We start from the raw sequence: 21,929 nt of genomic DNA, 5'->3' as shown, positions 1-21,929 counted from the left end.
TTGAAATATATCGCCGAAATTCTCTGTTTGGAGGGTTACCAGCTAATTCTCTCAAGATTTTACAATACATCCAAAATTCTGCTGCACGTGTGTTGACACATACGTCATCTCGGTCTCACATCACTCTTGTACTCCAACAGCTTCACTGGCTGCCTGTCAAGTCTTTTACTGATTTTAAGACATTAATTTTAACATATAAAGCGGTTCATGGTTATGCTCCAGGTTACATTTGTGACTGGATATCCATTTCCTCTGCCTCTCGCTGTCTACGCTCTGACTCGGGTCCTGCGCTTCTTCAGCCTCGCTGCAAACTCAGCACCATGGGAGGTAGGGCGTTCTCTTTCCATGCACCCAAACTGTGGAATGCTCTTCCCGCAAACATTAGGAATGCTGGTTCATTGGACTGTTTTAAGAAGCTACTCAAAACTCATCTTTTTGGGACTGTTTTTAATTTGTGATGTCTCTTTTATTCTTATTGTGTTTTTATTGTATTATTTATTGTTGTACTGTGCTTGGTTGTTTTTACTTTCTTGTTAGCGCATTATAAACAAAATGTTTTATTATTATTATTATTATATAAAGGGCGAGGCAGTGGCGCAGTAGGTAGTGCTGTCGCCTCACAGCAAGAAGGTCGCTGGTTCGAACCTCGGCTCAGTTGGCGTTTCTGTGTGGAGTTTGCATGTTCTCCCTGCCTTCACGTGGGTTTCCTCCGGGTGCTCCGGTAGGTGAATTGGGTTGGCTAAATTATCCGTAGTGTGTGAATGTGTGCGGGGATGTTTCCCAGAGATGGGTTGTGGCTGGAAGGGCATCAGCTGCGTAAAAACTTGCTGGATAAGTTGGCAGTTCATTCCACTGTGGTGACCCCGGATTAGTAAAGGTACTAAGCCGACAAGAAAATGAAATGAAATTATTATATAAAGATTTTTTTAAAGGAAAGGAGCTATTCATATGTATAAGAGACAGCATTGGAAGTGAATCATAACCTTTCCTTACAGTTGGCCTAAAACTTTTCTACAACACTTATTCTTGTCTTAGGACAATTTAAAATCTTTTTAATCCATAAATATGTATCAAAATTGACATTGAGAATAATTTTACTGGTGGTATTGCTATCAATTATAAAATTGCTACAGATTTGTCCGGATTTTTCTTGTTATTTGATATATTGTGTCTTTCTCTCTGAAGTGCCACAGTTCTGTTTCTCCTCTGTTATGTGTACCTGTGGATGTCTTAAATCTTGAGTTCTGTGTTGATCTCGCAGCTGTCAGCGAGTTTGTTCTCCACCTGTCTCTCCATCATCAGCACTGCGTCTCCTGCTGACTGCGCTAAAAGCTCAGTGGGACTCGGCTCATTGTAAAAGTTTGTCACTCCACACGTCAGGAAGACTCTGTACAGCAGGACACTGATTAAACACACATCAATCATCTTTTCTTGCAGATTGCTATTTTTCCCTCCTTTGTCAGGGAGGATCTTTACCTTCGACTGATTTCATATCGGATGGCATGCGAGATACATGGGTGTTTCCGAGTGCTGGGTTGGGGCTGGACAGGCATCCACTGTGTAAAAGGTATGCTGGAATAGTTGGCGGGTCATTCTGCTGTGGTGACCCCTGATAAATAAGCGACTAAATCAAAGGAAAATGAATAAATGAATGTTTTTGCTTGTGTGTACATGACAAAAATGAATACACACTTTCAAAAACCGCATACTAATGAAGAATTTTACAGATTTAAAATTAAACCATTACAGAGAGAAATATCACAAAACACAACAGTACTAAAGTGCAAAATGCAGCCAGCATAGAAATCTCAGATGTGAATTTATTTAATTTGAGTGATTTGTGTTGATACAGGTTTAATTAGCTACATTTTCTTTTATAGGAACTGTTGTAATATGTCACAATCACCAGCGATCTAATCCTTGCAGATCACTGGTAAACATGCAGTTCGCTAAAGAACTACAAATCCGCAGAGATATGGACTACAAGATCCAGTCATGCACCGCTCACACGCACCTGTTCCAGATTTCACAGCTCCACGCTCTAGGGCATCCGCAGCTCCACACTCTAGGCCATCCGCAGCTCCACGCTCCAGGCCCTCCGCAGCTTCATGCTCAAAGTACACCTCCTCTACATGGTCCTGGCTCTCCATCCTTCCCACGTTCTGTCTCTGCTCCACCTCCCTCCTGGTCTGTATTTGGAACATCTGGAAGCAGCTCTTTGATTGGGAGCTCTGTCACAATCACCAGTGATCTAATCCTGACAGACCACTGGTAAAGAAATACAAATTCGGCGGAATATGGACCACAAGATCCAGTCATGCACTGCTCACATGCACCTGTTCCAGATTCTGCTGATTAAACACACACATGTCTAGGAGCTGCTCATGAACTGATTACATGGACTTTAATAGCAGACTCACACACATTAGTTGCTGAGTCCTGTTTGTTTTTGTGACATTACAATGAGTTTTCCTGGCCTTGCCGGTTTTGACCCTCACTTTCTTTTGTTGGTTTGTTTACTGTTTATTCCTGTCTGCTGCCAGCCTTTTGACCATCTGCCTCTTTATGACCACCACTATACATTGCACATATACATCTATTTGTTCCTGTGTTGACCATTGCTTGCCTGACCATTCTCATAATAAATCTTGCATTTGGATCCAACCCCGTTGTCAGCGTCCCATCACGTTACATAATGATTCTTGATGTACTTATATTTATGTAGTATATATACTGTATGTAAAGTGCTGGGATTTGCATTTCAGTGGGGTGAAATGACAGAATGGAATAGAATACACAAATAAACTGAAAATTAATTGAAACAAAAAAATGAATACAAAAAAAAATGTCAATAAGATTTAAAAATCTAATCAAAATATTGTATTTTGTGTCTAATGTGATAATCAGTTGTACAAAACTGAATAAAATAAAACAATCCAAGCAAAAATTAAAAAATGAATGAGAATATAACAATAAAATGGCTTAATATATTTATTTGAAAATGTAAAATAAATTCAAATAAAAAGTAATGAAATTAACTTAAAACTTAAAAATTAAAACTTGATTTTGATTCAGAAATCACAACTTGACACTCATTTCACATTTCTCATGTAATTTTTTTTTATACAGTAAGGATCGTACAATAAAAGTACCACAAAATAGACCCCATGCACTACACTCCAAACAATATTAGTGTATCACAACGTGTTCTACGGATACAGAAAACACGACAATGTCAAAAATACTTACCTCTCAACTAAAGTTTCCAACAAAAACAGCAAAGAGTAGTTTGTTTTCTAGCACACATGCAGTGGAGCGGAGGTTTACTGAGTCCTGCTGTTGTACTGCATTGACTGACCGTGTGTGCACATTTAAAGTGACCGCTAACAGCTTCTTCTTCTCACACTGTTGCCTCTTCATTAAGCTTGTGAATTGGGTCTTGACGGCGTCTGATCATGGTGAAGGAGGCGTCCGGAGGGAATTACAGGAGCCTTGGCTGCCGCTGGTCGTGCTTTGACCAACCCACTGCCAGAAAAACACACTTGAGTAAGTAAAAAAAAAAAAAAAAAAAAAAAAAAAAATATATATATATATATATATATATATATATATATATATATATATATATATATATATATATATATATATATATATATATATATACATATACATATATATATATATATATATATATATATATATATATATATATATATATATATTTATATATATATATTCACTGTTGAAGTCAGAATTATTAGCCCCCCTGTGTATTTTCTTCCTTTTTATAGTACAAAAATATATAGCTTAAGGGGGCTAATAATATTGACCATAAAATGTTTTTTTTTATTATTATTATTAAAAACTACTTTTATTCTAGCCAAAATAAAATAAGACTTTCTTCAGAAGAAAAAAATATTATAGGAAATACTGTGAAAATTTCCTTGCTCTGTTAAACATCATTTGGGAAATATTTAAAAAAGAGCACAGAAGGGGTAAAAATTCTGACTTCAACTGTATATATACATATTTGTAGACCAGATGTGATGCATATCACTGGCACTAGGTCTGAAACTAAGGGGTCCTCTTCGTGACTGAATGATTTGATTAAAAATTAAGGTATAAAACAACTTAATACACAAAAGAATGTAAATGTAATTAAACAAATTAATTAATTATTTAAAATAAAGATGAGGAATAAATAAGAATAAAAAGGAATAAATGTCTATAAAGTTGGAAAAAGATGATAAAAATAATAAAAAATAAAGGTAAAATACAAATGCATTAAACAAAAATAATAATGTTAAAAATGAATACTAATGAATGTAATCAAAATAAATAAAATAATAAATATACATAATAAATTCTATAAATGATTTTGATATATTACAAATACAACTTAGTTTAATTGTAAAAATATTAATAATAATAATTAGACATTATACATACTAAATCATGACAAAAAAACTGTTACAATACAAATATAAGTAGCAATACAATGCATAAATGATTAAAAAAACAACAAAAAAATGCCAAAAAAAAATAACAATACAACAAACAAAAACATTAAAATGATGAGTTTTTCCAAGTCTGTGTATTTGCCACATGTTTGAAAATATTGTACATTTAAAATATGGGGTTACACAGATAAAGAATAACATTTAAATTCAAATATGTTTCAAACTTTTTTTTCATTTTTATTCATATGAAATTTATGAATAAATTTAGGTGCATAAATAAATAAAACTACACAATAAAGTAGATAATAATCAAAACATAAATAATTCAAATGAGTCAAATAATACAACTAAAATGGATAATTTGATGAGAAACAAATATCAAAATAACAGAAAAAATAAAACAAACTATAGGATGCTAAGCAACTATAAGCCTCTAATTTCCACAACTCAAAATAGTCTATAACACAAACAAAGAAAGAATAATAAACCAACTACATCATTACATACAATAAAATGATTAAAAATAAATATAAAAATTAATTAAATAAGGAAGAACAATATGAAGAAAATATACTAAGAAAAGATACTAAAGCCTATTATTTTCTATATTCATGAACATTCAAAACTGTTTATTAACTGCAGTTGAAACCAGTTTACATACACTCTAGAAAAGGAACATAACCATTTAAAAAAAAAATGTCTAATGGTAAATCATACTAAACATTTACTATTTTAGGTCCGTTAGGATTAACTAAATGATTTTCATTTGCTAAATGCCAGAATAATGAGGGAATTAGTTTTTTTATTAATCTCTAGACAGTCAAAAGTTTACATACATTTCCTTGGTATTTTTTAGCTTTGCTTTTAAACTGTTTAACTTTGGTCAAATATTTTGGGTATCCTTCCACAAGCTTCTAACAATAGTTTGAAGGAATTTTGGCCCACAAATGTTCTATATGATTGAGATCAGGGCTTTGATATGGCCATTCACTCTGTTGTCCTTAAAGCACATTTTTAATAATTTGGCAGTATACTTAAGGTCATGGTCTATTTGGAAGACACATTTGTGGCCAAGTTTTAATTTCCTGGCTGATGTCTTGAGATGTTGCTTCAGTATTTCTACAATGTTCCTTCTTCATGATGCCATCTATGCTGTGAAGTGGACCAGTCCCTCCTGCAGCAAAACAGCCTCACAAGATGATGCTGCCGCCCTATACTTCACAGTTGGGATGGTGTTCCTTGGCTTGTAAGCTTTCCCTTTTGTCCTCCAAATGTAACACTGGTCATTATGGCCAAACATTTCAATCTTAGTTCCATCAGACCACAGGACATGTCTCCAAAAATGTGTCTATTTTCCCAGTGTAATTTAGCAAATTGTAATCTGGCTTTTTTTTTTTTTTTTTTTTTATGATTCTGGCTTGTTGATTTTCCATTGTTGTCACAAAAGGAAGCAGTGTGTTTGAGGTTTTCCTCAAATACTATTCTACAGTTGTGCCTCTAATTAACTCAAATTTTGTCAATTAGCCAGTCAGAAACTTCCAAAACCTTGACACTTGAGGCATAATATTCTTATTGTTTGTAAACTTGACTATCAAGAAATGTTATAACAATTTCTCAAAAATCTCTCTCTCATTATTCTGCTATTAAGCATAACAGAAACAAATTTGACAATTAACTTACCTAAAATATAAAAAGTTTAGTCTCAATTAACATCTGACTTTTTTTAAATGGTTATTTGCCTTTTTATACAATGTATGTAAACTTCTGGTTTTAACTGTACATAAAAGCATACAAAATGATAAATCATACTACATACAATAACAACATACTAAATAATAGTGAAAATAAATTATTAAACTACTAAATAAACTATTTAATTATTTCTTTTACTTTGTTTAGTGCCTAATTCTCCTGTTAAATTCTTTGCTTAGAAACTTTTTGTTTTTGTAGTTCAGAAGACATACAGTCTCATCTCTCCAATGTGCAAACGTTATCTAAAATCCTCCTAAAACTATCTTTCCGATTGCCCTAGAACGCTCCTTATTGCTTTACGATATTGAGCTGCATCTTGAGAGATGTGATTGCGCTGTTTTGTTTATGTGAGGTGCTTTGCTTTAATACAGCGCAGGCTCGGGAGAGGACAGAAGATGGTGAATTATTGAAGAAGTGTAGACTGAACTCCTGAGAGGTCAGAGATTTGCAAACAACATTTCAGGGCAGTAATGTGTGAAAAGCCTTCAGGAAAGAGGAGGAAGATGACGAAAATGACAGTCTTTATGGGCTACCGCGAGAAAGGAGGTAAACACAAATAAGCCATTAGCTTCAGACGTTATGTTGGGTTTTCTGAAAACTCGCACAAGCTTTTACAGTTTGTTTCGTCAAATTTTCTGTTTTTACCTGACTCCAATTATTTTTGCAGCGCTGTTTTGTTTTGCATGATGTAATAAAGGGTAATTATGATGAAAAAAAACGATAAATTAAATCATTCTGCTACCGCTTCTAATGTTATCACCTGTATTTTTTTTTAAATGTAGTATTGTCTCTTTTACGTTGGAGGTAACAACCGCAGAGTAACGCAGACTCATTCGTACATTTTTAACCACCTTACGCGTCAGAATACGTTCACATGCTTTCCTATAGCCGATTTTTTCGTGAATCAATAAAACATATCCTGCGTTATGTATCATTCAGCTGGTTCCGCTTCTATCAGCTTTGCTTTTTAAACGTTTGGCGCCATCTTGTGACTGATTAATGAGCAGGTTTTTGTATGCTTCAGCTTCACTCAGCCAATTTTGTTTCTGTTAGCTTTGCATTTTATTAAAGATTTTAAAAACTATTACAGCTTAGACCAATGTTTTGTGTTAAACTTTTATATTTTGTGGCAAGCTGCCGTGTAGTAAGCAGGATAAAGTACATCCAGGTGTGCATTTCCCAAAACCATCGTTAGCCATCTAAGGTCGCAAGTTGTGTTGTTACAAACATAGTTTGTTGATTTGGAATTTCCCAAATCTGTCGCTCCGATGAACATTCACGAACTGCGTTGTAACTTCAATTCTATAAAAATTAACAATATCCTACTTAATAATGAAAATAATCGTCATCATCATCATTAATATTATTATTATTATTAAAGTAATTTATTTCTAATAAATAATAAATATTGAATTACATTTTTTAATAAATAGCCTTATTATTAATTTATATGATTTATATATGAGACTAAAATACGTGTTAGCTTTTGTAAGTGATTTTATGTTAATTTAGAATAGATTATGTAATATTCTTAATAATATTTGTAAAGGAAACATGCCCTGTATGTGCCGTTTACTATGGAAAACAAATGCGTGTGCATGTAAAACAATATAATTTGCACGAAATTGCAAGAAATTATGGGGTTCTTCTCTAAAGAAGTTGTTACCACCCCGATTAGAGCATCATTGTGGACGTTTTACATTATAACTGGTTCAAATGATGGATCTGCGACAGAGAAAAGTCCAGGTTACGTACGTAACCCACGTTCCCCGAATAGGGAACGGAGACGTGTGTCTGTATAAACAGACTTTGGGAGTGCTTTAGACGACCAATCATTTCTGAAGATATAAAAACGGGCCAATGAAATGCCAATTGAATTGGCGGAGCTTAGCTCCACAGCTGAAACTGATGAGGCAATTAGGGCTTTATCAGTTGGCTGTGTGAGTTAGCTCGTCAGAATTTTGCCTGCTGAAGAGCCGATCCCTCATCTCCCAGCTGGAGACTCCACTGCCACACTTGCTCCGTTCCCTATTTGGGGAACGTGAGTTACGTACGTAACCTGGACGTTTCCCTTCATATGGGAACTTCTACGTGTGTCTGTATAAACAGACTTTGGGAGACTGTATGGAAAGCGCCATAGCAACCAAGCCCATTACGCTCCTGATGTGTAGTTTGCCAAGCCAAAGCGTGAGCGCACTGACATCACCAAGAGCGCAACCTTCCAACGTCCCCTAGGCCCAACATATTACCATTACATGGAAATAAATGTTTTATGTTTAATCGAGGGTCGTAAGTGTGCTTTTACCTAGCTAATATAGACTAGGGATTTTTGGAAATACGACAGTTCGTTGGGAAAGCGTCAGTCCCCGCAGGGGGAGGACGCGGCGGAGACCACCTGCTACCCAGAAGGGGAGACCTGATGGTAAGGAGGCATATGGACTAGCCCTAATGAGGGGGAGTGCTACATATAATAAGCTGGTTAGTGGTTAGGGAAGACACAGGACCGCCTGTTAAGGGGGAACACACCGTGGTAATAATGCATATGGCATCACCAAATGGGGATGCACATAGCTGGCACTGATCCTCAATATGCGTGTAGACCAAATGGGCGTACCAACCGCACACTGAGCCATGCATTCGACTGTGAGCCAGTGAATCCATGTCGAGGGGGGCCTGGGTCAGGGATTAAAACAGCTGGCAATGTGTGTTCTCAGTGGAAGCAAACAGTGTTCGGTGACGTGCCAGAGGAGGGGCAGCTCGGGATGGGAGTGCTCATCCCGGGAAGCAGTGCATCCTGCGTCCCGAAGAAGTGCTGAAAATAAGAGAATTTCTCTTACCTTCCTCCCTGGATTCCGTGGTGAGGCCAGAGTGAGAGAAAGGAGTCTATTCTGCTGCACTCTGAGGGCCTGAGGTGAGGGGTCCCAGTGCTGCGAGCTGGAAGGCGCCTATCATGCCTGTTTTTATTGTTTGGTGCCATATTGTTACTGAATAATACATAATGTTAGTGTATGCTCCATTCAACCATTTTCAATTAAGCCAGCTTTCCATTTCATTAAACAATTATAAAACTCTTATGGCTCAGAATAATGCTTTGTGTGTATTTTTTTTTATATTTTGTGACAAGTAGCCATGTAATAAGCAGGATAAAGTACATCCAGGACAGTTGTTTCAGCAGAACAAAGCCCTTCAGGCTTATTTAACATATGCCAATAAGCCTGCAAGGGCTTTACTCTGCTACAAACAACATCCTGGATGTACTTTATCCCTAAATTATTACACATGGACTACTTGATTCTGATTGATCAATTACGACATTCCAAGGTATGTTATTCACAACAGCTGGCAACTAATTATACAGGCTCATTCGGGTACTTAGAATCATTTTGACCCCAGATGGATGCTTTCAACTGTATTTAGTTGCTTGTCTGTCTCCGTTGCTGTTTTTGACTGTTTGGCGCCATCTTGAGAATAAATAATGTGTAGATTAGTGTATGCTCCATTCAGCTGTCTTTAGCTTTGCTTTTAATTAAACAATTAATAACATATTGCAGGTCAGAAACATGTATTGTGTCCAATTTTTTACGTTTTGGGGAATGTAGCTGTTAATAAGCAGGATAAAGTACATTCAGGTCGACAAAAAAAGGCTTATTTCATAATCTCTGATCTCATAAAGCCAAATGTATTAACTAATATAATATTAGGAAGTAAAATATACAGATGGATGTAATTGTAGTAAAAAAAAAAAGTAAAATGTGAAATCTAAATGAAGAAATCTATACAATGATTACATAAAAAATGCATTGACCAAAATAGTAAAACATACAAAATGTTGTAACTTTAGAAAAAAATACAACGAAAATAAGAAATATACATAATAAATTATTAAAAAGCTATTACAATAATATAGAAAATCAATAACCAAAAATAGTCAAATATACAAATGATCGTAATTGTAATAACCATAATCTACAAAATATAGAAATGATCCTATTTATAATAATTAATAAATTATATATTTATATATACAGTTGAAGTCAGAATTATTAACCCCCCTTTGAATTTTTTTTTCTTTTTTTAAAATATTTCCTAAATGATGTTTACTGAGCAAGGAGATTTTAACAGTGTGTCTGATAGTATTTTCACTTTAAGCTATATTTTGTTTTCGATAGAGAACAAACCATTGTTTTACAATAACTTGCCCAATTTCCCTAACCTGCCTAGTAAACGCTCTGGTTACTTAAGTAACCCTCTTCCCCGAGGAGGGGAACGGAAATGCTATTGGTGGATTTGAACTTATTAAATTCACGAATGGGGAGGTTTCGGTTCAGAAAGCCTATTGTCTGAAAGAGTATGGAACGGGCCAATGAATGCCTATGAATTGGCAACGTAAGCTTGCGCCAATTATCTCCGTATATAAGCACAGATGAAGCAAGCACACGCTATCCTTTTAAGTTGAAGAGACTTGAACTAACAGCTAAGGGACAGTCATTATAACGATGGTAATCCCCTTGAGGAAACCGGCTCCACTCGCAGATTGTAAAACCTTGCAAATGTGTTGGGTGTCGCTCAGCCCACAGCTCTACAGATGTCTGTTAGAGAGGCGCCGTGTGCACGCGCCCAAGAGGATGCGATGCTCCGAGTGGAGTGCGCACGCACTCTCGGGGGACACGGCTCACCTCGGCTCTGATAAGTGAGTGAAATGGCATCCACAATCCAGTGGGATAATCTTTGTTTTGATACGGCACTTCCCTGCTGCCGACCTCATAACAGGCGAAGAGCTGCTCAGATGATCTAAAACTTTGAGTGCGGTCCAGATAAATACGCAAGGTGCAAACTGGACAAGCAGAGCTGTCTTCAAGGACAGAAATCTTAAGGATACTGATTCGAGTGGCTCAAAGGGATCTGTACGCAAGCTCGTGAGAATAAGGGCGAGATCCCAAGAGGGCATGAGAGGGGGGCGGGGTGGATTAATTCGCCTAGCACCTCTGAGGAACCGGATGATGAGGTTATGCTTTCCCACGGTGCTGCCAGCTACCGCGTCAAGATAAGCGGAGATGGCAGCCATGTAAACCTTAAGAGTGGAGGGCGACAGCCTGCTCTCCAGCTTCTCTTGAAGGAAAGAGAGCACAACACTGATCTGGCAATTTCGAGGGTCTTCTCTGCGAGAGACGCACCATTCAGTAAATAGACTCCACTTTAGGGCGTAGGCGCGCCTCGTGGAGGGGGCTCTAGACTGAGTGATGGTATTAACCACCGTACTCGGTAGGTTACCCAAGTCTTCCTCGCGTCTAAGGACCACACGTGAAAGTTCAAAAGTTAGGGGCGAGGGTGCCAGATGGTGCCCTGTCCCTGAGAGAGTAGGTCCTCTCTCAAAGGGATCCACCAGGGGAGGGCCGTCGCGAGGAGGGAGAGCTCTGATATCCAGGTCCGGTTGGGCCAGAGGAGCGCAACAAGCAGAACCTGTTCCTCGTCCTCCCTGACCTTGCACAGTAACTGCGCGAGCAGGCTCACTAGGGGAAACGCATATTTGCGCATGCCCCGAGGCCAGCTGTGGGCCAGTGCATCCGTGCAGAGAGACCCCTTGGTCAGGGAAAAGAAGAACTGGCAATGAGCGTTTTGGGGGGAAGCAAACAGATCGATCTGGGCCTCCCCGAATCGCGCCCATATCAGCTGAACAGACTCGGAGTAGAATCTCCATTCTCCGAAGCATACTTGCTGCCGTGAGAGCACATAGGCACGGTAGAGCTTGCCTGGAACATAAATGGAGCACAGCGATTTCAGCCGTGGAACACTACCAACAGCTCTAGGAGATTGATATACCAATGCAACTAGGTACCCTTACACAGGCCCGCAGCTGCATGCCCGCAACACACGGCCCCCCAGCCCGTGTTGGAAGCATCTGTAGAGACAACAATATGACTGGACGCCTGTCCTAGAGGCACACCGGCCTGTAGGAACGAGGGGTCATTCCAAGGGCTGAGGGCGCGGCGACACAGCGCAGTGACAGAGACTCGGTGTGCGCCCGCGTGCCATACACGTCTGGGTACTCGATCGCGAAGCCAGTGCTGGAGTGGTCTCATATGGAGTAATCCGAGCGGCGTGACGGCGGCTTCGAATGCCATATGCCCCAGGAGCCTCTGAAAATATTTCAGTGGGACCACTACTTTGCTGTCGAGCTCTCTCAGACAGTTCAGCAAGAGGCGAGCGCGCTCTCCGGAGAGGCGCGCTACTATGGTGACCGAGTCCAGCTCCATCCCGAGAAAAGAGATCCTCTGCACAGGGGCGAGTTTGCTCTTTTCTCGGTTGACCTGAAGCCCCAACAGGTGGAGGTGCCGGAGCACCTTGTCTCTGTGCACAATTAATTGCTCCCGCGAGTGGGCTAAAATCAGCCAGTCGTCGAGATAATGGAGTATGCGGATGCCCGTGAACCGAAGGGGCGCTAAGCCACCATCCGCGAGTTTGGTGAAGACCCGCGGAGACAGAGAGAGCCCGAAGGGGAGGACCTTGTATTGCCACGCTCGACCTTCGAACGCAAACCACAGAAACTGACGGTGGCGTGGAAGAATGGAGACATGGAAGTACGCGTCCTTCAGGTCTATGGCTGCAAACCAATCCAGAGGACGAACGCATTGGAGAATGCGCCTCTGCATGAGCATTCTGAATGGCAGCTTGTGCAGACAGCGGTTCAAAACGTGCAGATATAGGATTGGCCGTGACCCACCGCTCTTTTTGGGTACGATGAAGTACGGGCTGTAAAACCCGCTCTTCATCTCGGCTGGAGGGACTGGCTCGATTGCACCCTTCGCCAGGAGGGCAGCAATCTCCTCTCGCAAGACAGGGGCGGACAGGGGGTTGACCCTGGTAAAATACACGCCCGTGAACTTGGGAGCCCTTTTCGCGAACTGGATCGCATAACCGAGTCTGATTGTGCGTATGAGCCACCGCAAAGGGCTGGCCCGCGCTAACCAGGCAGGCAAAGCCCTTGCTAATGGACTCATCGCTACAATCGCTAACATACCAGTGGTGGGTCAGCGCGGAGTGGGTGTGCTGATCCGGGAAGCCGGTCCCGCAGAAGAGCTGGAGGAGAGCGATTCGCTCTGGCTCCGCACCCTGACTCCGGAGAGGGGGCTCGAGGGTTAAGGGAAAGGAGCCCGTCCCCCCAGCGCTCGTGAGCCACTGGCGAAGCACACAGAGCCTGCGAGCTGGGAAGCAGCGCATCCCGGACTGGCAGGGTTCGTGCTGTCACATCCGGAAAAGTGGAAAAGTTCCGGATGTCACAAGCGGAAAAGTGCTCTTTCACTGATGCTTTGGTGGCACTGAAAAGTGCCGTTGGAATAGGGGCTCCGCCCTCCAGCGGGGAAAGAGCAAATTTCCTCTTCTCCGGATGGCCTGTTTCAGGGACGCTTCGCCGTCCGTTTACCGGACTTAACGACGCCCTGGGCAGGGGGGGCTGCCTGCTTCCGAGGTGCTCGACGCGCCCGCTTCGCCGGAGGCGCAGGTGGGGGCGGGGCAGCACTCGTTGGCGGGCGCCCTCGGCGAGGAGCAGCGGAGGTGGATGGCTCAGCGGGCGGAGCGGGATAGCGATAGATGACATTGCCCATCGCATCCGACTGCTCTCTCACCGCCTTGAATTCCTAGGTGAACTCACCGACGGTGTTGCCGAACAGGCCAGCCTGGGATATGGGGGAGTCAAGAAAGCGAACTTTGTCGACTTCGCGCATATCAGCCAGGTTTAGCCAGAGGTGGCGTTCCTGGACCACTAATGTGGACATCGTCCTCCCCAGCGCACACGCGGTGGACTTAGTAGTCTGAAGAACATAGTCGGTCGCGGTGCGCAGCTCGTGTAACAAGCCTGGGTTAGACCCACCCCCGTGCAGCTCGGACAGCGCCTGAGCTTGGTAGCGCTGGTAGGTGGCCATCACGTGCAAGGCGGAAGCAGCCTGGCCCGCAGCCTTGTAAGCTCTGGCTCCGAGGGATGCAGATAACCTACAGGCTTTGGACGGGAGACGGGGTGGACCCCCCCAAGTAGAGGCGCCACGCGGACAAAGATTGACCGCGATAGCACGCTCCACCGGCGGGATCGCCTCATACCTCCTGGCAGCTCCACCGTCAAGGGTGGTGAGGGCGGAGGGACACACAGCATGGGCAGAGAAAGGTGCCCTCCAAGACTGCGTGAGCCTACTGTGCACTTCCGGGAAGAAGGGGACGAGAGGCTTTGAGGGCTTTGCCCTCTGATTCTCTACATAGCACCCATCTAGTCGGTCTGGCCGTGGAGCTGGCGGATAAACCATCTCCAACCCCACGGCCGAAGCAGCCCGGGAAAGCATGGCTAACATGTCCGTCTCAGGATCCGTTTTGACAGCGTTCACCTGCTAGGAGGGGGCAAGCGGGTCTGGATCTTCGTCGGACAGTGAAAGCCCACCCTCCGATGCCGTGGTGGATGTCTGATCTCCGGTGTCAGCGAGCGGAGCGGGAGGTCTGCGGGCCCGTGGGCGGTGGATTATCTCCCGCTGAGACCCTCAGATCTGCCCGAGTGCCCGCTGCAGAGCAGGGGACAGCTGGGGTGGTTTGCCCTTTTACAAGAGCTAGCCGTGATCTTAGCTGCGCAACGGTCATGGCATCGCATTGACAACATGGACCGCCCACGAGCACCACATTAACATGTTGGACCCCCAAACATGTAATGCAGAGATCATGCCCATCATCTGGAGACAGAAAACCCCCGCATCCAGAAACGCACAGTCGGAGCGGCATCCTGAAAAGGACGTGCTGCACGACTGTGTTGCTCTTTTAGGAAATAAGCAACTTTATACGCACCGCTCTATAGGACTGGACCCAAAGAATGCCAGGCAAGGGAGAATCCCAGCTCGACCATCTGCCGCCGCATATACACACTCTGGAACGGGAGACACTCGTTTGCTCGAATATCGCTGTAGCCAGCAAGAGGAACCCTCATCGACTCGATCAGAAAGTCTCTGAAGCGAAAAGGATAGCATGTGCTTGCTCTACCTGTGCTTATATGCGGAGATAATTGGCAATGAAGCACACGTGCGCAAGGTTATTATTGACGGCATTCATTGGCCCGTTACATACTCTTTCAGACAATTGGCTTTCTGAACCGAAACCTCCCCATTCGTGGATTTAATAAGTTCAAATCCACCAATAGCATTGAAGTTCCCCATCCGAAGGGGAACCTTATTAACCTAGTTATATAGTGGATACTGATATACAGATAAATACTGATAAAAAGTACTTCTGTAAACCTAATGCCACTGCATTCAGTAAATTAAAAAAGGAGAACTAAAATATGTTTCAGAATGTCATTTATTTCTACTTTACATCAAATTATTTCTAAAAGATATTTTGAGCGTGTCTAATACCATCTAAACCTAATTTTATTGTTAATATTCCCTGATAACCCAGCATAAGCAGCTCTGGATGTAAAAGGGATCATAGAGATTAGTCAGACTGATCAGTGAACAGTGTAAACAGAAAAGGGCTGTTTGTGAATGCAGCTCTGAGAAAACTGTTGAATTTGATGTAAAGCAGAGCCGAGAAGCTGTTTTACCTCCACTAGCTGGTGCCAGCGGGCGATGGGTTTGCGTGGATATGTTAGCATCTCGTTCCAGTGATCGCGGCCCAAACTCGGTGCTCTGTTTCCCACATGGCAAATCCCAATGACCTCATTGTGACCGACGCTGTGGAGGAGAAGAGCACAGCATTACTTCTTATATGACAGATGAACCATGATGCTCTTTTCTGACTTTCTTCCCCTTCGCTAAACACAACAGGAGCAGTTCTCATATTCTGTTGTTTTTCCACTCTTTGCATTATTAAAATTATATGCCAACAAATATTTAGTTTGTTTTTTTCAGCAGATACAGGTAAAGGAAATACTGATGCCTTTAATTTTCTTTGAAAACACAGACATTTACTTAGTATCAGTCAAACAAACAAATAAATAAATAATAATAAAAAAGAGTTATTACAGTAGTCATAAATATATTTGAATATATTAATTCATTTAATATATTTAATAAAATAGCACATACATTCATTTAAATAAATGTTATAAAATTCAATAATACAAAGACATGTTTTTCCAACCTGGAAAGAAAGAAAAAAGACAGGAAGAATGAATGAAAGAAAGAGAAAGAGAGAAGAAAGAGACAAAAGAAAATAAATGAAAAAGAAAAAGACAGCAAAAAAGAAAGAAAGGAAGAAAAGAAATGGAGAAAAAAAGAAAGTAGGAAAGACAAAAAAACTGAACGAAAGAAAAAAGCAAAAGAAAGAAACAGAAATAGTAAGAAAGAGAAAATAAGAAAGAAAACAAGACAAAATGAATGAAAGAAAGAAAATTTTGAAATAGAAAAAATGAAAAAGTAAGAAAGAAAAAGTAAGAAAGAGAGAAAAAAGAAAGAAAAACAGTGAAACAAGAAAAAGGAAAAGATAGAAAGAAATAGAGCAAAAGAAAGAGAAAAAAGTTAAATAAATAAAGAGAGAAACAGAGAAAAAGAAAGAAAGAAAAAAAGAGTGAAAAGCAAGAGAAAGAACGAACAAAAGAAAAAAATGCAAAGAAAAAGACAGAGAAATACAAAAGAAAGAAAGAAAAGTAAGAAAGAAAAAAGTCAAGAAAGAGAAAACGAAAAAGAAAGAAAAGGAAAGAAAAAAGAAGGAAAAACAGAAAAAGTAAGAAGAGAAAAAAGAAAGAGAAAAGAATGAACGACCAAATGAAAGAAAGACAAAAATAAAAGAGAAAGAAAGAATTTGAAAAACAGAAAACAAAAAAGAAGAGAAACAGAGAAAAAGGAAGAGAGAAAAAAAAGTGATAAAAAAAGACAAAAAGAAATAACGAACGAAAGATAAAGTAAAAAAACTGAAAAAAGAAAAAAAAAAGAAATAGAGAAAAGCTATAAAAGAAAAAAGTGAAAGAAAAATTTTATTTGTTTATTATAATAACACATTTTATTCAATAAAAAAAATATGCAAGTATTATTGACAATTATATGCATGCATATGCAAATTATAACAAGTCTAATTTTATACTAGTATCTACAAATATATACAGTTTATTAATAATGAAAAATTGTTAGAATTAAAGAGTTTTATTATCAAATGAATTGCTGAGGGGGTAAAAACACTTTAAAAGAGGAAAAGAGATGTCTAGGGGTGTTATTAATTTTAATAGATATGATTTATTTATTATTATTATTATTAATAATGGTGGCTCAGTGGTTGGCATTGTCGCCTCACAAGTCACAGGTTGCTGGTTTGAGTTCCAGCTTGCCCAGTTGGCATTTCTGTGTGGAGTTTGCATGTTCTCCCCGTGTTGGTATGGATTTCCGCCGGGTGCTCTGGTTTCCCCCACAGTACAAAAACATGCGCTATATGTGAAATGGATAAACTAAATTGGCCGTAGTGTGCAAGTGTGTGTGAATGTGAAAGTGCATGGTGTTTCCCAATACTGGGTCGTGGCTGGAAGGGCATGCACGGCGTAAAACATATGCTGGAATAGTTGGTGGTTCATTCCGCTGTGGCGACCTCTGATAAATCAAAGACTAAGCCGAAGGAAAATTAATTAATAAATAATAATAATAATAATAATAACAACATCAATAATAATCATCTTCATTATCATAATTATAATAATAAAATGTTTTTATATTTAATAAATTGTAAATAAAATAAATATGCATGCATAACACAATGTTCAAATTGACATAATAATAATAATAATAACAACTATTATTAAACATCATATTTATTATATCCCACCTATTAAATTAAACATCATATTTATTATATCCCACCTATTAAAATAAACAACAACCCATAAACACGTCACTTTTCCAACTTTAAAAGTTACGAAGTGGAGAATCTGCTTTATTTCTGAAAATATTTCCCCGCTTTGCTCCTGGTCTCCATCTACTTGTGTTGAGTCAGTCAGCTGCACCGGTGAGACACTCAACTCCTCAAACAGGACACTGATCTAAATCTGAGCTGAATCTGTGGCTGGATTGGGAATATATACACACACATCACCCACCCGCACCAAAAATAAACCTCTATAGTCTCAGAGCAGAGTGTCTGGCAAGAATTAAAAGCATATTTAATTTAAACCAGACTTCAGACTTGACATTGAGCACTCGCTAGCTCCCACCAGGCTGCGAGCTGTACGTTTGGATTAGCACTGCTTAAATTAAAGGACTAACAATAGTGAATTTGAACAAATAATAAAAGAACAACATTGGCTTTTCTATCCTGAAATAAGCTGGTTTGTGTGTTTAATACTTGCATATGCTGGTTTCTTCAACTATCGTCAACTACAGTTTATTGAAAGTAGTAGTGCGCTAACACAATGCTAACGAAAGATCGCTAGCTATCTTTCATACAGTAGGTTCATGTCACTGATTTGTTTGATCCAGCTAATAAAATTAACTAATAGAACTAATAGTTCTTACCATACTTCGCCATTTGAATGATTCTTTTTTTATTGACTAGATTTTTTTACAAGTTGTTTTGTTATGTTTAAATATGCAAATGGGGCATTAATTAATTTAATATGTGCAAATAGTTCTCACCATACTTCCCTACAGTATTTGACTGATTCATTTTTGTCTGACTCATTTTTTGTATTGCAAATGTCTGTGCTGTGTGTAAGCCGTGTCCCCACTAAGGCAGTTTTGTTTAAAAGCACATATTTTTCTCTTCATTTTGACCTTCTGTTCACAATGAGATCTTTTTGAAAACGCATTCAAAAGTGGATAAATTTAATAATGAAGTTTTCATGTTGCAGAGTTGACTGAAAATAGAGGCTTTCGAAAACAATGATGCATTTTAGTCATGTGACGCATTCATATGACCAATTCAGCTAACATGATGGACAGCATTGTGAAGTGACAAATTGTCAAATGTTTTGGATGCTGTCTGTTTTGACCGCTTTATTAAAGATTAATGTCAGTTGTTTCCCAGTGACGTGTTGCAGCTGGAAGAGCATCTGCTACGTAAAGCATATGCTGGATAAATCATTCTGCTGTGGTGACCCCTGATTAATAAAGGGACTAAGTTGAAGAAAAATGAATGAATGAATAAATTAATTAATGTCACTTGTTCCATATTGCCTCTCTTCAAAGAACATGGAATGTATTCTGTAAGATATTGTTCAGTGGCGGAAGCAGATGACAGTAGTGGCATTTTGTCATGATGTTTCAAAGAGACGTAAAATAAATAAATGGCAGGTGAATACGACAATTATAACAGGTAAAAGCATGTTGCGTCTTTACTAAACAATATGGTTTTACTCGTTTTAGTGTGGATGACAAAGAATTGAAAATAATAGTGTGGACATTTACAAATTTATCCGGATTGCTGTAAATGTTACGTTTAAATATGCAAATGAGGCATTATTTTAATACATGACATAATTGACTAAGTCAAAAACAGATGTAAAATTCTTTTAATTTTTTGATACAGTTGAAGTCAGGATTATTAGCCCACCTTTGATTTTTTTTTTCTTTTTTAAATATTTTCCAAATTATATTTAACAGGTCAAGGAAATTTTGACAGTATTTCTGATAAAAAAAAAAAATTCTTCTGGAGAAAGTCTTATTTGTTTTATTTTGGCTAGAATAAAAGCAGTTTTAAATTTTTTGAACACTATTTTAAGGATAAAATGATTAGTCCCTTTAAGCTGATTTTTTTTTCGAAAGTCTACTAGAACAAACCATCGTTATACAATAACTTACCTAATTACCCTAATCTGCCTATTTAACCTAATTAACCTAGTTAAGCCTTTAAATGTCACTTTAAGCTGTATTGAAGTGTCTTGAAAAATATCTAGTCAAATATTATTAACTGTCATCATGGCAAAGATAAAATAAATCAGATATTAGAAATGAGTTATTAAAACTATTATGTTTAGGGGGGGGGGGGGGGTTATTTCTGGTAAAATTTAAAACGATTTTAATTCTGACTAAAACCGTATTTGAGTCAAAGATTTTTACAGATGGGATTTGTGGAATCTAAATATTGTGAACAACTAGAAATAATCTAACAGGGAAATTATGAGAAAATCAATCTGAAAAACAATACTGATATGAATAAAACAAGCTTTCAAAAAAAGGTTTTGTGTTTGAAAATGTTGTTGAAGTGGACAAAAAAAAAAAAAAAAAAAGTGCGACAAACCAAACACTTAAATGTGTATTTTGGATGTTTCTTTATATTGGCATGAAAAAAATTCTTCACATAAGGCCAAAAAAGCCTAAAGGCTATAAATGGACCGCTGCATGAATAAGTAGTGTTCTTATTGATGTTGCTAGTTAAAAGTAGCTAATGACATGCATCGATATCTTACCGATCATAATCCATGACCGCTATTAAGAGACTGATTTGGTCAATGTTCTCCGGTGGAACATCAAAAACGATGGCTTCATTGTAGACTGGGTTGAGAGTGTTCCTCTTCGTCGATGTTTTCCTCTTTTTCAGTCTCCGCCCGTCACACATTATAGAAACCTTTACATAAGGATCTTAGACAAGACAGAATAAAGAAAATTTTTTAATTAATTAATATTTGCTCAGTGGCAGGGTTGACTTTAAGAATTAAAAGAACTATATATTTGTTCTGAATGTGTGTAAAGTATTTAATTTGCAAAAGCACTTTCACTCAGCACTATGGCTGTGACATTCAGAAAAATAAAATAAAATTAAATAAAATAAAGGCAATGCGGTGGCGCAGTAGGTAGTGCTGTCACTTCACAGCAAGAAGGTTGCTGGTTCAAGCCTTGGCCGGGTGAGTTTTCATGTCTGTGTGGAGTTTGCATGTTCTCCCCGTGTTCGCGTGGGTTTCTTCTGAGTGCTCCGGTTTCCCTCACAAGTCCAAAGACATGTGGTACAGGTGAATTGGGTAAGCTAAACGTTTTCCATAGTGTTTGTATGTGTGTAAATGACTGTGTATGGGTTTCCCAGTGATGGGTTGCGGCTGGAATGGCAACCGCTGCGTAAAAAACATATGCTGGATAAGTTGGCTGTTCATTCCACTGTGACGACCCCAGAATAATAAAGGGACTAAGCCGAAAAGAAAATGAATGAATGAATGAAAATAAACAAAAATTTAATTTAATAAAAAATCTTTGGCCAACTAATCAATCAATACAAATACAAAATTTAAATAAACAAATAAATAAAAATAAAACAATAATAATAATAATAATTATTATTATTTTAATTATAAGAAGAAGAATAACAATACATTTTTAAAAGTCTTCTTTCACCCTGGTCAAAAATAATTAAATAAATAAAATGCACTTTAATTAACTAATAATTTAACTAATAGTATTATTATGAATAGTAAAATATTTTATAATAAAACATTATTTATATTTTAAATATTTAATTACATTTTATAAAATGTTTAAGTAAATTATAAAATTATAATATTATTTTTTATTCATCAAAATACAAAAAAAATGTACACAAACTATCAATATTTTATCTATATCCTTGTATATTTTATTATAATTTTTTTAAAAGTATATTATTGTATTAATTCCTTGTAATAATTAAAATAACATTTTAGTGCAATGTTGCCCTAAAACTAACATCTGGGCTAATAATGCTAATTTAATAATAATTTAAAAATTCAATTATTTATATATTTAATTAAATAAAATACTAATACAATAATATTATTTTTAAAAACTATTATTATATTAATTATTC

General features: G+C 38.5%; 2 protein-coding genes across 6 annotated transcripts in view; one reads left to right on the top strand and one right to left on the bottom strand.

Moving 5' to 3' along the window:
* LOC147830845 (uncharacterized) overlaps nucleotides 1–2,819 on the top strand; it is a 32,862-nt gene extending 30,043 nt beyond the window's left edge. For 2 of the 4 annotated variants that reach the window (XR_015526350.1, XR_015526352.1), the window contains 2 exons: nucleotides 1,438–1,567; nucleotides 1,881–2,819. Coding sequence is in view for 1 of the 4 variants with exons in the window: in XM_087312022.1 (XP_087168148.1) it covers nucleotides 1,438–1,567; nucleotides 1,927–2,275 (479 nt within the window). In the remaining 3 variants the exon portion in view is untranslated. Of the gene's footprint in view, nucleotides 1–1,261; nucleotides 1,354–1,437; nucleotides 1,568–1,880 lie in introns of all 4 variants that reach the window. The other 2 variants (XR_015526351.1, XM_087312022.1) reach the window with 2 other exon arrangements.
* Nucleotides 2,820–2,978: 159 nt separating this feature from the next.
* syt9b (synaptotagmin IXb) overlaps nucleotides 2,979–21,929 on the bottom strand; it is a 64,607-nt gene continuing 45,656 nt past the window's right edge. The window contains 3 exon segments of one of the 2 annotated variants that reach the window (NM_001003985.1): nucleotides 2,979–3,525; nucleotides 15,781–15,910; nucleotides 20,566–20,737. In NM_001003985.1, the coding sequence (NP_001003985.1) occupies nucleotides 3,454–3,525; nucleotides 15,781–15,910; nucleotides 20,566–20,737 (374 nt within the window). In that variant the 3' untranslated portion in view covers nucleotides 2,979–3,453. 2 annotated transcript variants of the gene reach the window in all.

Source organism: Danio rerio, chromosome 25 (assembly GCF_052040795.2).
Source record: "Danio rerio strain M-AB ecotype USA chromosome 25, GRCz13ab, whole genome shotgun sequence".
Classification (NCBI taxonomy): Eukaryota; Metazoa; Chordata; class Actinopteri; order Cypriniformes; family Danionidae; genus Danio; species Danio rerio.
This window is presented reverse-complemented; position numbering and strand designations above follow the sequence as displayed.